Source organism: Papilio machaon, chromosome 9 (assembly GCF_912999745.1).
Source record: "Papilio machaon chromosome 9, ilPapMach1.1, whole genome shotgun sequence".
Lineage (NCBI taxonomy): Eukaryota > Metazoa > Arthropoda > Insecta > Lepidoptera > Papilionidae > Papilio > Papilio machaon.
Window position 1 is genome coordinate 718,504 of NC_059994.1, and position 15,694 is coordinate 734,197.

General features: G+C 34.9%; 1 protein-coding gene across 1 annotated transcript; it reads right to left on the reverse strand.

Annotated features, from left to right (window-relative positions):
- Nucleotides 1-14,498: 14,498 nt before the first annotated feature.
- LOC106711723 lies at nt 14,499-15,370 on the reverse strand. Its single transcript, XM_014504109.2, has one exon. It carries the CDS (start codon nt 15,311-15,313, stop codon nt 14,609-14,611), a length of 705 nt encoding a protein of 234 aa, XP_014359595.2. The 5' UTR covers nt 15,314-15,370; the 3' UTR covers nt 14,499-14,608.
- Nucleotides 15,371-15,694: the final 324 nt, after the last annotated feature.

A 15,694-nucleotide genomic window follows, 5' to 3' on the forward strand; every position in this document is an offset into this window, starting at 1 on the left:
CCTGTTAATAAAAAACCATTAAGACATAAACCACTGACCTTAGCTGCTGCGTCGAACACTAGTCGCAACTTCCCAGGCTTGTTAGGGTTCTGTACGCCAAAGTGTGGTAAATACCATACACGACTCGATGACTGCTCGCTGCTCTTAATTTCCCTCGCATAACCTTCGTCGAACAATTTTTTAATTTCTCTGCTGTACCTGTCGGCATAATCCCTATTGTTGTTAAATTTTTTGTTTAATGAAATCATTCGAGACAAAGCATTATCGTAGGAATCAGGCATAGTAAATTCGTCACTCTTAAATGGTAAACAAACTTCATATTGTTCATTTACTTTACGAAAAGATTTATCTAAAATGTCAACCGCACGAATGTGAGCTTTATTCTCACGACGTAACGTCGATATTCCAATCGAATCTATAGCGAAAGAATTTGTTATTAACTCATTAAGCTTCTCGCCGTCAGAGTGAGCGAGATGGAAGATACTACGCGCGGAGGGAGTGTGAGTGCGACCGCTGTAGCCGTGAATAGACCAACCTAACCTGCATCGAGTAGCATAAGGTTCATTTTTGCTCCCACGAATTATTTGTAAAGGTGCAATAATATGATAATTATCTTCGCCTATTAACAATTTTGGAATTACATTTTCTTTACAGACATAACCCTTTATACATTTTAAATGTTTACAATTAATGTTATTTATAACAGACAAATTTTGCATAGGTAAATTGAGCTTTGAAACTTTGCGAAATTGAATTTTACAATTATAAATATTATTACTATCGGTACTGCTAATGTCCACCGTAACCTTAGGCGTGTCCGCCTGATACACTTCTATACCGAACGCGTCGACGAATCTTACCGCACTAGATTCGCTAGCCACTAGGCCTAACTGGTCCGCTAAGTTCGCGTCTATCACTGACACCGAGGCACCATCGTCCAGTAAGGCATGCGATATAAGTTCAACTCCGGACGGACCGCGTAATTTCACTCTCACCACTTTTAACAACACTTCGTCGCGCGGAGCACTGGAACCAGCGGCTAGATGGGCCACCGTGCCCACCGCGGCGGGCGGCGGCGACTGCGCTGACAGGGACTCCGGCGCCGGCGGCGCGGGCGGTTCGCGCCCACTAGGCGGCGCGGGCGAACGCGAGCGATCAGCGGCTCGCGCGTCGGCCGGCGCGTATACAGCTGCTTTATTAAAATGTAATAAGCGATGATGTTGAAGTCCGCAGTTATCGACGTCGCATGGCGGTGCATTGCATTGCATGGCGGCGGTGTGTCGTCGATGTAAACAAACGAAGCAAAGACCTTGCGATTTTACAAATTTCCATCTGTCCCGCCGTAATGCGCGCCGAAATATTCGACAATCCATTAATTTATGTACAGATTTATTACAAAATTTGCATATCTCATTGGTGGCGTTATAGTCTGTAGTACTCAAATTAAATACATTGTGTCTTTTTCGTGTCTTGTTTTCTGTCTGTTGACTATTATAATTATCTAATGGAATAGTTCCCACGCTTAGTAATATCTGTGATTCTTGTTTTAAAAATTCGGCTAATAATGTAAGCTTAGGCAAATTATCTAAGCGTTTACTGTAAGCATAGTCTGTCCATTTACTAAGCAAAGTGCTGGGCAATTTAAATATAACTGCATTTATTAACTCTGGACTTCTAAGATATTCTTCCTTATTTAATGCGCCTAATGTGGCAACTGAATTAATTATTTTAGTGGAAAATTCTACTAAGTTGCTTTGATAAAATAAGGGTAATGGTGGTAGCTTCTTTAGCTGTGTTGTGATTGTGTGTACAATAAAATCAGAGCGTCCAAACCTCAGTTCCAGCGTGTCCATCACCTGCGAGGGCACCGTGTTGCCGATGAGCAGGTCTGCCACCGCCTCCTTGGCTGCGCCGCGAAGCGATTTTCTTAGCCGCCACAAGTTTTCACTGTCACTAAATTTACATATTTTCGTGGACTCCTCGTAAGCATTTTTGAAGTGGAGCCACTCAACATATTCACCGTGAAATTCGGGTAGATCTCGTGGGGTGGCCAGGCGGCTTAGGAGCCTGTCCTCTCGCTGTGAACTCGTTTGGGTCATCATCTCCTTCAGTACATGTGCCAGTTGTTGGACGTCAGATGTAGCCTCCCGTGAAGGCTGATCGGTGGTCAGGAACGTCGGATAGGTCCGAGCACGTGGCTCGAGGGCTGCACAAGGTTCCCCTTGGCTATGGTCCAACCATTCCCTTACACTTTCTCTCGTACGTTCGTCTGCAACAAACCGACTTTCGGTGACGTCATCAGCCACCTCCTCCTCTTCCAACTGTGCTAGATCTGCCTCCAGCTGCTTTTCTATGAGCTGCATTCTAATCTCGGCTTTCGCCTGTTCAGCTTTTAGTTCCAATTGCTTCCGTCTAGCAATAGACGAAGATGAACACGATCTTCTTGCTGTTGCCGACCTGAACGTGTTTGCGCTGGTTGGCCTCTTCGGTGTCTCCTCCTTGGCAGCCTGGGTTCCTCGCGAAATTATATCATCGGCTCCACGAGAAGGCTGATGTGCTGCCTCCGGGGCAGGGTCCGAAGCAGACGCTTGGTGCTGCCGCCGCGTAGTTGGCATCATTTACCGTTTTATCCACGCGAAATTAATAAACAATAAGCTCCACGGGAATCAACCAGTTCAAGATGCGGCTCGAAGTGACCAAAATTGTAAAGGATGGCGGCGATGCAGCAGAAATGAAACACAGGTTTTCAAACATGGGTGCGCACAGTACGTTCGACGGACGACATTCGACTGCAAAAAGTGCCGTCCACCCTCCAAATTCATTTTATTTTTTATATTTAAAAACTACTAAATATTTTTACATCTACCTTGGTAGGTTACAGATAACAAATAGTATTTATGGAATTAATATAGTAGAATACAACAAAGAAATTAAACAAAATTATATGTTACAATATCAGTAAGGTTAAATCACAAATAAAAACATTATGACGGCTTTTAAGTTCTATCGTCAACACACGTTAATAATTTCAACCATTATCAAACGATAATGATTTTATTATAGGTTAGCACAAACTACACAACATTGCTAAATACCGCATGCTTGTAGGCGTATCAGCTCACGAGTTATGATTTTTTGGCTCTCCTGTAAAGTCCATACTTTCGGGGTTACAGCGTTTACGCTTTCCAGCGTCGATATATTACCGGTGGTAATAAATAACGGAAAAACATACTATACAAGCCTTCTTCGTCTAGTGAAAACGATCTTTAAATCAAGATAAATTATTCAAATACATCAATATCATCACAGTGGCGCCATCTCTCGTCTCTAAATATCACGTTTCTTATGCACAAATTGATTGTCGTACTTATTTATTACTAAATTGCACGTCTTCGATACAAATGTTATTTAATTTAAGCGTTCGTGTTATTTCTCGGTTGAAATGGAAATACGGAGTACTATAGTGAATTATAAACTATTTGTTTTACTTTTGTTTAGATTTTTTGTAATGTTTTATTGACTATTTGTCATATTTACCATTTTTTAATCAATTTTGGTTACACTACCTATATTTATTTATAATGTATATTATAGTGAGGTTATTTTATAATATGTCATATTTGACACTTCATTAAATTCAACATCGTAACCTTGTAACGACGGGCATAAAATATTTTTCAATATTAAAGATAGAACTGCACAATTGTTTACATTTTTTCTAATTTCGTTTACATATTTTTTGTATTAATGTTAATAGAACGTCGTTACAATGTTGCGTCAGTGAACTCTTTTTTTTTAAACACTAAGGACAAAAAATGGAACGAAAAATATGGATAATTTATAATAAATGGTTTAATGATTCACAAATGACGGAAGTCTGAACGATTCATTCACTATAATCCTTGTTTTTTAAAAGCTCACCTTACTATGAAGCTAAAAAATATAGATGTCAAATGTGGCCTATTATAAATTATTTTACAATTGTAAACGATGTTTTATATCTTCAAATCTATGATAAATAATGACTAATATAATCGATAGTCACCGAAGCAAATAACTTTGGCTACAATATTTTGTTAGGCGACTGTGTCGCGGCACCTGGCAATTTTCCAAACAATTAGGCCATCGCTTGACTGACGCGATGCGGAAACATTTGTCTTTGCTCAAGTTTTCTAAGCGACAGACTTCGATTAATTGATTTCTACTGAACTTTTACATTGAAAGGCAAAATATGTTAAAACTAAATATGTCATACACACAAAATATCAAATCAACTAGTGACATAGTAAATACTTGTACACATATGTGATGTACTTACTTTTGGTTGCGTCAGGTCGCGGCATCTGTACTACGTCCACGCATTTTGTCAAGTTTATGAGTAATAAACTTTCGCAGTATCTGTAAGCGAATCTCTGCCTATTAGCATAATCTCAGACTAGAATATGGCTACGCCTACGCCTACAGTTAAGTGATGTCTACGCCTACAGCTACGAGATGTCTACGACTACTACGCTATGATTACAAGCTTTGCTTTTTTCTAGAAAGTTATTTATACACCAAAACATGGTTTATGTAAATAATAGTATTAACGTTATATCACTGTCCCTGTTAAAGTTACTGTTGATAAATGTTTAATCAAATACTAATTAGTGACAACAAATCAAATAATCCTCAGTTAAATAGTGCGTGAGCTAGTCAACATTCAAACAGTCTAATTTGTTTGTACAGTTATTTACCAATCAACTCTGTTTAGAACCTAATAAAATCATTTCTGTTTATTTATGTGTTAGATCTTTTGATGTTTATTTACTAGTTAAATGCAAAGCAATGCCAAAGTTAAAACAGAAAATAATTAAGAAATGTCATATTGCAAGTTCTATTAAAAAAAAATAACGTCAAAAACTTGTGGTGGTTTTGGTGCCCTAAGAATTATGCTAGGAAATGCAGAAAATAATTGCTATTTATATTAAAAAATAAGTTCTATAGCGTCTCATCTGAGGCTTTAACGTAATCACAAGTTCCTTGTATTCTATTAACAGTAATTTCCAAAGTACAATAGAAAAATTAGTAAAAAGCATTCGTCTAAATAATTTGCACCAGTTACGGCGTTAATCGAATTTAATTCCGACGCTAAACTTTTGTTAGCTCAACTCAAAAATTAGCACATCGTTTGCTCCACACAAAGGCTTTGAGTTTTAATTCGTTTTGTTAAACAAATATAGGCTATTTGCACGTTTGTTGGAAGTACCTAAGACTATGAGGGGCTTTTGTTACCTAACCTATCAAAGTTTAATCACTATCTGTCACACAATGATCTTATAACTTGGAAACAACCGAAATAGAAATTTATTAACGACGTTGTTATTATGTATCTCAGATAATTTGCTGGTGCTTACCAAAAAAAAAATTGATTGTTTTGTTAAGAGAATTTTGCGAAAATGAAATAGAGACAATGTCAGTCAATGGATGGTCTAATTGCTTGGACAATTGCCAGGTGGGACGTTTTGTTCAGACGGCAATGGCGATAGCTCGTTACGTCACCTCGTATTGCACTCATTAGTTTGCTGCAGCGATTATCGAACCCAATATTTTACAATACAACTTCGTAGCTTAGATGTCAGCATCCGAATAAAATCGAGGTTAAATCGAGCACTAACTAGCTAGATGGGATCGTAGTAACGCACTAGTTTTTCTTACTAATATTATAAATGCGAATGTTTAGATGGATGGATGGATGGATGTTTGAAGGTATCTCCGTAACAGCTTAACGGATCTTGTTGAAATTTGGTACAGATGTAAAACATAGTCTGGAAGAGCACATAGGCTACTTATATATTTTTTTAATTCCGTGCAGACGGACTCGCGGGCTACAGCTAGTAATTTATAAATCGAACATTGATTATGAAAAATGATTCTCGGATGATTTCGACGATAAGAAATCTGTACTGAAGTTAATTATTACTGGTAATGCCGGACCAAGGCAGTGTAATGACTGGAAAGTTTGCTATAAGTAGTTTAGTGAAAAACAATTGAAAAGCGCCGCGGTAGATCACAAACACACAGGAAATTCTCTGAACCATCTCGTTACAATTTAGAATTTAGTTTTACATTAGTCGAGGTTAAGGTAAATGGAAGAGGAAATGAGGTGACATACGGACATCCATATGATACCCCTGGCGTGACGCTGTAGAGCTAGACCTGCTGGAGTTACAAGCGCTGGACTGGCAGGAGAAGGCACAGGACAGACAAGTCTGGCGATCTCTTGTGTCGGAGGCCAAGACCCACTTTGGGTCGCTGCGCCAGCGGAGTAAGTAAGTAAGTACGGACATCCATATTGTTTTAAACGATGAGTGACAAATATTTTCATAAAAAAAACGGTATAAGAACAAGATTTTAGATCACATGTTTTTCTAAAAATGTTTCCGCAATGGTGGAAAAAAATATTCGGATGATTGGTTGTCGTATGAAAGCAATAATTTGAAAAGGAATTTTTCCTGTTCTTTATTATGTTTCTCTAAACATCTCGAGTGTATTATTATACTAGCGGATTTTATTTCTTTGACAAACATTTTAATTGATACTCTTGTTATTTTTAATGACATTGATTACAACATTTTTGAAAAAAATTTTATTTAGCACATTTAAAGAGCTACAATTCGCCATACATCATTTTTATGTAGGTCTTATAGTTTAGTCTACGTAAGCGCTGAAAGCAAAAATGTCCCTAATTTTCGCAACAAATTTTGAAGCTATAATCAAAATCTACTAGTCTTCTAGTTATGTAAAAAAAAAAACAAAGAAATGGGACCCATCTGCAAGCACTTCCTTTCGATTAAAATAATTTTTATCAAAATCGGACCACCAGGGGCGGAGATTCGCAGTAACACACATAAAAAAAAAAACAGTCGAATTGATAACCTCCTTCTTTTTGAAGTCGGCTAAAAAATGTTTGAAATTGGTCGAGTAATTCCTGATTTTACTAGTAACAAACAAATCTAATTATGTGACTAAGTGAGTTACATTATGGGATCCATTAAGAGATTTATTTGGAAGGCAAAAGAGCAAGCGACCTCTTTAATACGCCGAAATAGCGAAGTGACCTTTGCCCACAGACTGTCAATTGTCACTTTTCGTTTTTGGGTGGAAATCTTTTATCTGAATTACATACTTGAATGATGCACTTTCATATACAAGAATCGATTAACATTCTCTTTAGTTGACTATTTGTTGTTTGGTAATTAGTGTTCTTCGTGTTAGTAACTGCTGAAAACTTACTAACAGTTATTAACCGGCCACACCTCACATAAACTACAAGCACTTTCTCAACTGTCGCCTAACTGGAGAGTTTGCAAATTAATTTGTTGGAAAACAGTTTGAACTATGCATCTTGTTTGTTAACTTGCTTTTCATTTGTTTGAAGAAGCATTTGTTTGACGGAGTTATTTTTGTGGTTAAATTTTATTATAACAATAGTTACCATGTCTTCTTTCCCTTCCTACCTTTTTCTAAAATGTTTGTATAGAAAGGGGAGATAGCTTCGAAATATAAGGAAATATCCCTTCTCTGTTTCTTCTTTACTTTGTCGAATAGTAGGCAAGGCATATATATATTAAAAAAATGTTTTTTTTTTTATCAAGAAAACCAGACAATGAAATATATTTAGGTCTTTTGTACTAAGCCTAGCTTCTCCGCAATCGAATTTTATTTTTCCCGAACTAAAGTTAAATCTCTAAGTATTGGATAAAGTCAGGATTTTAGCTTCACCACCATTCGCCTGCAAGGAATTAGTTTTAACTTTCAAAAATATAGGAGTAGATATCTTTTTAAATGTAGGTATTTTGTTAGAACGTTCAGTTTTTGCTTGTGTAGTACATTTTGTGAGATTTTTTAATTTTGTTTAAAGTCAATGTTGAAAAATTACATAAACTTAATAATGGCATTTGAACTTGCAGTATAGCTAATTCTGCCGAGCGGGCTATCATTCAACGATCATTTCAACTTACAAAATAGGACTAATAAAAAATAAGTTTTTTCAAACTTACATTTTTGTAGAGTAGAGCGTTGCTGGCCGAAATATCACTCAGGCTGCTGATTACATTAATAGCAGAAGATATGCAAGACAAATAAAACGATCATTTTTAAGGCGATGCCGTGAATGTATTAATGCTGGTGGCAAACAGTTCGAACATTTGCTATAATATTAATAACTTAATAAATTACACGTGAAACTGTTTGTACCATTTGTTTTGAAATATTAAACATTTTTCAAGAACTAATACTTTTATTACACCCGACCGTTATTTGGCCCCTGTTAAGAAATAATAGGCCCATATTTTTTTATAAACTGTTTTCCTAGAGTATTATACCATTTTGGAATGTTGGTTAGTTGCGTCAATTTTTAAAAAAACTTGCCATACTAGTGTTCATACTTTTTTTTTACACCACGATAAGTTAAATTTGATTAAAAGTAAATTCAAAAAATTTAGGGAATAAAATAAGTTTCATTAATTTTCGTGATAAAACAAGAGTTATTCTGGAGTTTTTAAGAATTGTGGTAGATAGCAGTACTTTTCAGGTTGCCTATAAAAAAAAGAAAAAAATATTTAAAAAATTGTGGTCATGGTAGTGAAAAATATCATAACGGTCTCAATTTCTGAAGAATTTCATTTTTTTAATATGACTTAAAATATAATTGGGATATATATTTTTTTCTTTTTTTTCCCTTATTAGTCCGGGGCAGGTCTATCCTCCGGTGTTGGCTTATCGTTGAATTTTGGGACACGTTGTATATAAGCTGATGACGACGAGGCAATGATTCGAATTTTTCTTTCAGCACTGTACTTGTATTTTTTGCCCAACTCCATCCACCAATTTCCACAAAGAGTTTCTTTTTAAATTAGCTACGACTGTAGTTCAAAAGCGTTATGAAAACGCAAAATTTTTAATCACTAAAATCTACAAAAGTTTCAGTTAAATTGAATACCAAAGGAAGTGGTTACTTTCAAATTCATGCGTGGCTTTCGGAAACTGAAAACTTTCAACGGTTTCGTTAATTTTCAAAAAGTACAAAGTTTGCTAAAATGTTTTCGCGGTTTGGGAAAGATTATATCGGAAAGTTGTTTCGAATAATTTTGCAGGAGCGACTTCTAAAGAGCTCGTCCTAATTTAGAAAAAAAGATATTTTGAACAAAATTTATCATGTTTTTTTATCATAAGGTGGCAAACGAACAAGCGGCTACCTGAATTCGCCGAAATAGCGAAGCGACCGTTGCCCATAGACATCCGCAATTACAGATGACTGCTTAACTTTAAGCGACGCAGGAGGGGAAGCCCAGAGAGATTTCTCTTTCCAATGCGTCCCCTCTTCTGTCGACTTTATACTTTCCTTTCCATTCATTCCTTATAAGAAAAGGATAGGAAGGGAAAGAGGAATAAAATTAGGCATCAGTTGAACCGAGGAATTGCTTCTACTTCACGCCTGTCTTCTGTGTGGTCGTGTTGTCGCACTGGTCTAGCCATTCGTGCTGTGCCAAGATATTGTTGTTGGCATCTTGTCGAGAACACATAGCGATATGAGAAGCGATTTAAATAAACTAAGCCTTGATTAACAATTGTATCATTTACAGGATTGTGAAATGATCACATTTTATAGTGAAACTAGCTGTCGCCCGCGACTCCGTCCGCGCGCAATTAAAAATAAATAAATGGGGGGGGGGGTTATGAAAAATAGATGTTGGCCGATTCTCAGACCTACTGAATATGCTCACAAAATTTCATGAGAATCGGTCAAGCCGTTTCGGAGGAGTACGGGAACGAAAACTGTGACACGAGAATTTTATATATTAGAGATAATTTTAATGAATTAAAAATTGACATTGAATACGTATTAAAACAATTACATATAGTAGAGTTCGTCCAGTAACTGTATAAATGAAAAAGAAATTTTAATGCTTGATATCAAAAATCTAAAATAGAAAGCATAAGGATCACTTGTAGTAAATAAGAAAAATAAACATAAATGTAAATTGTACAATTCATGAAGGGGCTTTATTCTTATGTTAGATAGAGGTTCATTTTTAAACAAAGGATACAAAACCGATAGAGAGAGCACCCTGTAGATATCCCATTCTAAACCGTCTGGGCCCCGGTCAATTTGGGATCCAATTACGAGCAGCTTAGTGGAAAAAAATTCCCAAAGCGAGATCCAATTTAAGCGCGTAAAGCGTACTAGTTTAAGTATTTGATTCAAACATAATTTGATACCGAGAACGTGCTTTGTTGTAATTTTGTGTAATTAAATTTTAAATACAACTAGCTTTTACCCGCGACTCCGTCCGCGCGGAATAAAAAATAGAAAACGGGGTAAAAATTATCCTATGTCCTTTTCCTGGTTCTAAGCTACCTGCCCACCAATTTTCAGTCAAATCGATTCAGCCGTTCTTGAGTTATAAATAGTGTAACTAACACGACTTTCTTTTATATATATATAGATGTTAATATAATGACTTAAATATCTTATTGTTAAAAATGTTCCAGAATAGAAAGATTCAAATGTGATCATTGATTAATTAAAAAAAAAAAAATTGGTTCAGTTTACAATTCGTTGTTACTTCATAATGCGCTCAATAAAAACTGACAAATACTTTTTATAGTTGCATTGTTGCAAAGATATTCAAATAATTTATTTATAGAGCGGACATTAGCAAAATTTTCCTACAAACATTTTAACTTTAATATTCGCCAAGGAAATAACACTTCACATGAAGGCAAAAACTAGTGATCACGTCATAATTACTGTTAAGTAATTATTGTTGAATGTCTTTATTTGCACTATTATGTTCAACTTGAAGTTGTCAATATACAATTTTTTTCTTTAATCAAGAGTTTAACGATTTTATTCGATATTGTTAAGGCCGCATTTAATTTGATACACCGCTGCCAAATCGGTTGCGCTCTCCGGTCCGCTTGCAAAATACCTTTTACGATGATATAATGAATATTTGATACAACAGCCGTATTGGAGGCTTGTTGCCAACAGAGATATAAAAAAACTTAAGAGGTGTGTTGGGACACCCGGATGGAACGAAGTTCCTTTCAATTAATTAGTGAAGGAACCAATGTTTATTCTATGAATAAAAAACTTAAGTCTTCACAAGAAGTACATTTTATTTCTATGAATTTTTGTTATATATTGTCACGTCGTTGCCATGGTGAAGTAGCGCTCATTCGTCGTTAACATACTTACTATAGCAAAAAGTGTCGTGGCAACTTTTCGTAAGAATTTTTTCCGTCTAGCCCCCTTCATAACGCGCGATAAGGAACTTCGTTCCAAAAAGAGGGATCTAGATATTCTACCTCGTCTCACTGCAATCTTTGTCCATCGACAAATTTTTTAAGCAGTAGAAATTCATGGAAAAAACATTATTAGAAATTATTGTTTCAAGTTTAATCCTAGATGGCGCTGTGTACAACTCGAAATTAGTAATTAATTTAATAGTGTTAATAAATGCTAATTACTAGTTTCGCTTATTAAATGTCTAAAAGGCAATAATCTGTTAGAAATATGACACCAAAATAACAAAATAAACTACACATTTGTCACGTACCAGATCCACTATTTGTTTTACATCCTAGTCCAGCTGCGATGAGTTGACGACTGGTTTACGTAAAGTAATTATTCTGGAGATCTGCCAAATAACGGGATATGCTTCGTGGTGACTCAGTGTGCCAGTATTTGTGATTTTTCGTTGACGAGTCATTAAAAAATGAATTAAATTAGTTATTCATTATTAAATGATTTAAATAATTGTCGATTTGCAAAATCGCTTTTGAACATGTATTAATTAGCCTTATATTTAAATGTAACAAAGTCATGAAGCTCAAAAAATAATACCTTCTAAGTTTAATTGAGTTTTTATGTTTTTCGTTTTTATTGAATTAAATTTAAAATAAAAATGGGGGGGGGGGGGTTATGAAAAATAGATGTTGGCCGATTCTCAGACCTACTGAATATGAATATAAAATTTCATAACAATCGTTCAAGCCGTTTCGGAGGAGTATGGCAACGAAAACTGTGACACGAGAATTTTATATATTAGATTTCGTTCGATTTATTGCATTGTTTTATCTTCTTTCCCAGCAAAGTCTTCGGAGTTTGATTTCAAGTAACTGATACGATAAATTCATGAAGATATTTCATAACGTTTGCTGAAGTTAATTTGCTAAAATAGCACTGTTATATTGACATCTTATAATTGGATCACACTGAGGGTAATTTTATTAATTTATGTCTTGTCGATAACAGTTGCTACTCCGTGCACCAGCGGCAATTGACCTTTCACAGTTAGGAAACCTTTCACTATTGTATATGTTGACGAAGACCAAGTTGAAGTGGTCGTTTGCGCTACTAAAGTCGTAATTAACACCTGCGTTTCACCAAGTTTGTGACGCATAACTTCCTGTAAGGCGGGACACAAAACACACAATGTTAAGACTCATAGGTTACTTGATGAAATTCCTTGAAATATTGTAACAACAATGTCCTACGTGATCTAAAATTTCTTAAGTCGTAAAAAGTTTTACGTTGAGAATTCACGCAATGATTTTATAGTTCTCTAACTACACTTAAGATTTAAAGCTTAAATCAACTTTAGTACATGTTTATTAAGTATTAGCTTTTATCCGCGACTCCGTCCGCGCGGAAAAAAAATAGAAAACGGGGTAAAAATTATCCTATGTCCTATTCCTGGTTCTAAGCTACCTGCCCACCAATTTTCAGTCAAATCGATTCAGCCGTTCTTGAGTTATAAATGGTGTAACTAACACAACTTTCTTTTATATATATAGACTAGCTTTTTCCCGCGACTCCGTCCGCGCAGAATAAAAAAAAAAGAAAACGGGGTAAAAATTATCCTATGTCCTATTCCTGGTTCTAAGCTACCTGCCCACCAATTTTCAGTCAAATCGATTCAGCCGTTCTTGAGTTATAAATGGTGTAACTAACACGACTTTCTTTTATATATATATAGATAGATAGATATAGATGGTTTATTCAGGTACCGTAAAATGTTCGCATTTAAATGCTAATAACATGCGTCAAAACTTTGCAGACATACTCTAAAGTTAATCAAAACAAAATTCCTGTTTTGAGGCAAAAATCGTAAATATTAAAGTTGAGCACCATCCAACAACGTATGTGGTTCACGCCACTTCGCGCTCGTTAAAACTTTGTTAGATTTATTAATTACGTCGAGCGAATGTCAACCGCTCAGAGCCTGGCTGACTATATTTATAGTTCTTAATTTGAAATAATTTAATCATAATTAAATTTTAAAAATAAACAATCAACAGCTGTAGTATATCAGAAACCAAGTCTTTGCGTTCTCTAAAAAATGACTTCTTTTAACCTTTTTATTGATGTTTATTCACGCGTTGATATATTCTTGCTCTGTATATCTAATATCTATGTATTTTTTATTAGTCATTGTTATGTATTATTTACTGTCTTTAAAAAATATATGTTATAGTGTAAACTATTATGTAAAGTGAGTATAGTGTCAAATTGGTTGTATACTGTAAGGGTGCTATGCAGTTGTTTGTAAAAATAAATAAAAAAATGATATTAAAGCATTGCTGTCTTTTTACGAATTCAACACAATTTAATAGTTATCAACAATTAACGACAGTAATTACTCAGTAATTCTGAGTGCGGTAGTTCATTAATTAAAACAAAAATAAAGCTCTAGTTAATTTTCCCTATCTACCGAACTGACACGTTGACAGCTGAACGTTTTCTCCGACCCTAAACACTTTCACTGCCGTCAATATCTTGACTTTATTTTATTTACAATTTCCTTACAATATAACGCGCAACGGACTAGTCAATTTACGGCGATTCGGCCTCTACAAAACGTCCGTTTGATCCCAGGTACGTATCCGGGACCTTCTTTTGTGGTCGGCACAGCGTGAAATTGACTCGTTCGATTGTCGATCCGATGTAAAAAGACTTGTTTGTCGACCGGCTGAACGAAATTACTTCCTTTGCTTCGCTTGTAATACTTAAGTAAACACCGAACGGTATTTTCTATTGAATTATGTATGTTGTCTTTATATGACAGCAATTTGAAATTTTCGGTAAAATAATATTTATTTGTCGATCAGTGAACGAATTTCTTAAGGTTCTTTTATTTACCTTTCTCTTTCAAAGTAGAGAACATAAAAGATTATTATCAAAGGTTCCACGGCTGACTTATTATGGCCTTTTTTTACTTCCACTAAAAAAAAAAAACAATGGAGTAAAACTAAACTAGAATATATTCCATAGCCTTAAAAACTCATTCCAACTCTTTTTCAATGACCGCTAAAATGATAAAACAGTAAAAATTAGGAATTAATATTAGCTATTAATAATAAAAAATACTGAAGAACAACATTTATTAAAAACAATAATAAAGTTTTTAAAAGTTTAATTCCATAAAAATCAATCAAATAAACTTGGCGATATGAATGGATACAGTCTTTATTTAGTTTTACATTAATACGAGGTGTAGTAAACATTTTCTTGACATGAAAAATATATATATTAGTAGTAGCTGAAATTGGATTGCTTTTAAAATATTGGTCTGCAATATCCAGACCAAGTAAGCCTGTAGCCAATAGGACATTGATAAGGTATAGATATCATGTAATTCAATGATTTAGGATCCACACAATTACCATTAACATCTTTCACAAGACCTTCTGAACAATCACTTTTTGTCGTCACTTCTTTCTTTTCAACATTTTGAGTTTCACAATTACTGCATAATTTTCCATGATATTTAGGTTCAATAATTTCCACGTCTGGGTTAATTGTAATTACATCAAAATCATTAACTCCCGTAGTATTCGATTCTATTTCTTGCAGTTCGATATTCTTTTCGGTAACTTCATTTTTACTTGTTGTTGTTGGTATATCTTCAGCAGACTGTTGAAAGAATTTGTCGTATACAAAATGTTTATAAACGTTTAGTACTGTACTGCATATTTTAGTGAAGATATTGTCTTGTTTCCCATTACTTTCTGCAACTTGCTCATTTTCTTTTGGTAGAATTTTAGATAGACCAATTTTATTCACTAAGATATCAGCTAAAATTTCACTCCACGACAAAGATTTTACTTCTTCATCTGAACCACTGCGAATTATCGTTTGTAATTTTCTTAGAAAAATTCCATTTTGGGTTTTTTCTTGAAGAACGTTTTCTGGTTTTTGGTGTAGAAGACAATCCGTGTTGGTTGCCAGAATAATTATGAGACCGAATACTACAATATTCATGTTATCGGCTTTGTCTGATGTTGTCAGTACAATAATGGAACTAACCGTAAAATTGAACTGTACTTGATAATAAAGATAGTAAGGATAGTGCCGTGGTACAGTCACTGAGAATAGTCTTACGCGTTTGTCTCACAACTGTATAGTATTTTAACAGGATTTTGACGATGCATAAATTTATAATGGTTTTGGCAAAGTATGAATACTTTTTATATTTTCCATCATCAAAGACTTTGGCTTTGATGATGTACCGAAAACAATTTCTTCTGCTATCGTTTATCTTTTTCACTTTATACAATTTCTACGCGACTGTACTATCATATCAAGAACGATAGCGTAGGAAAGATAATAAATTAAGTAAACATTTACTATGTGACGTTCAGT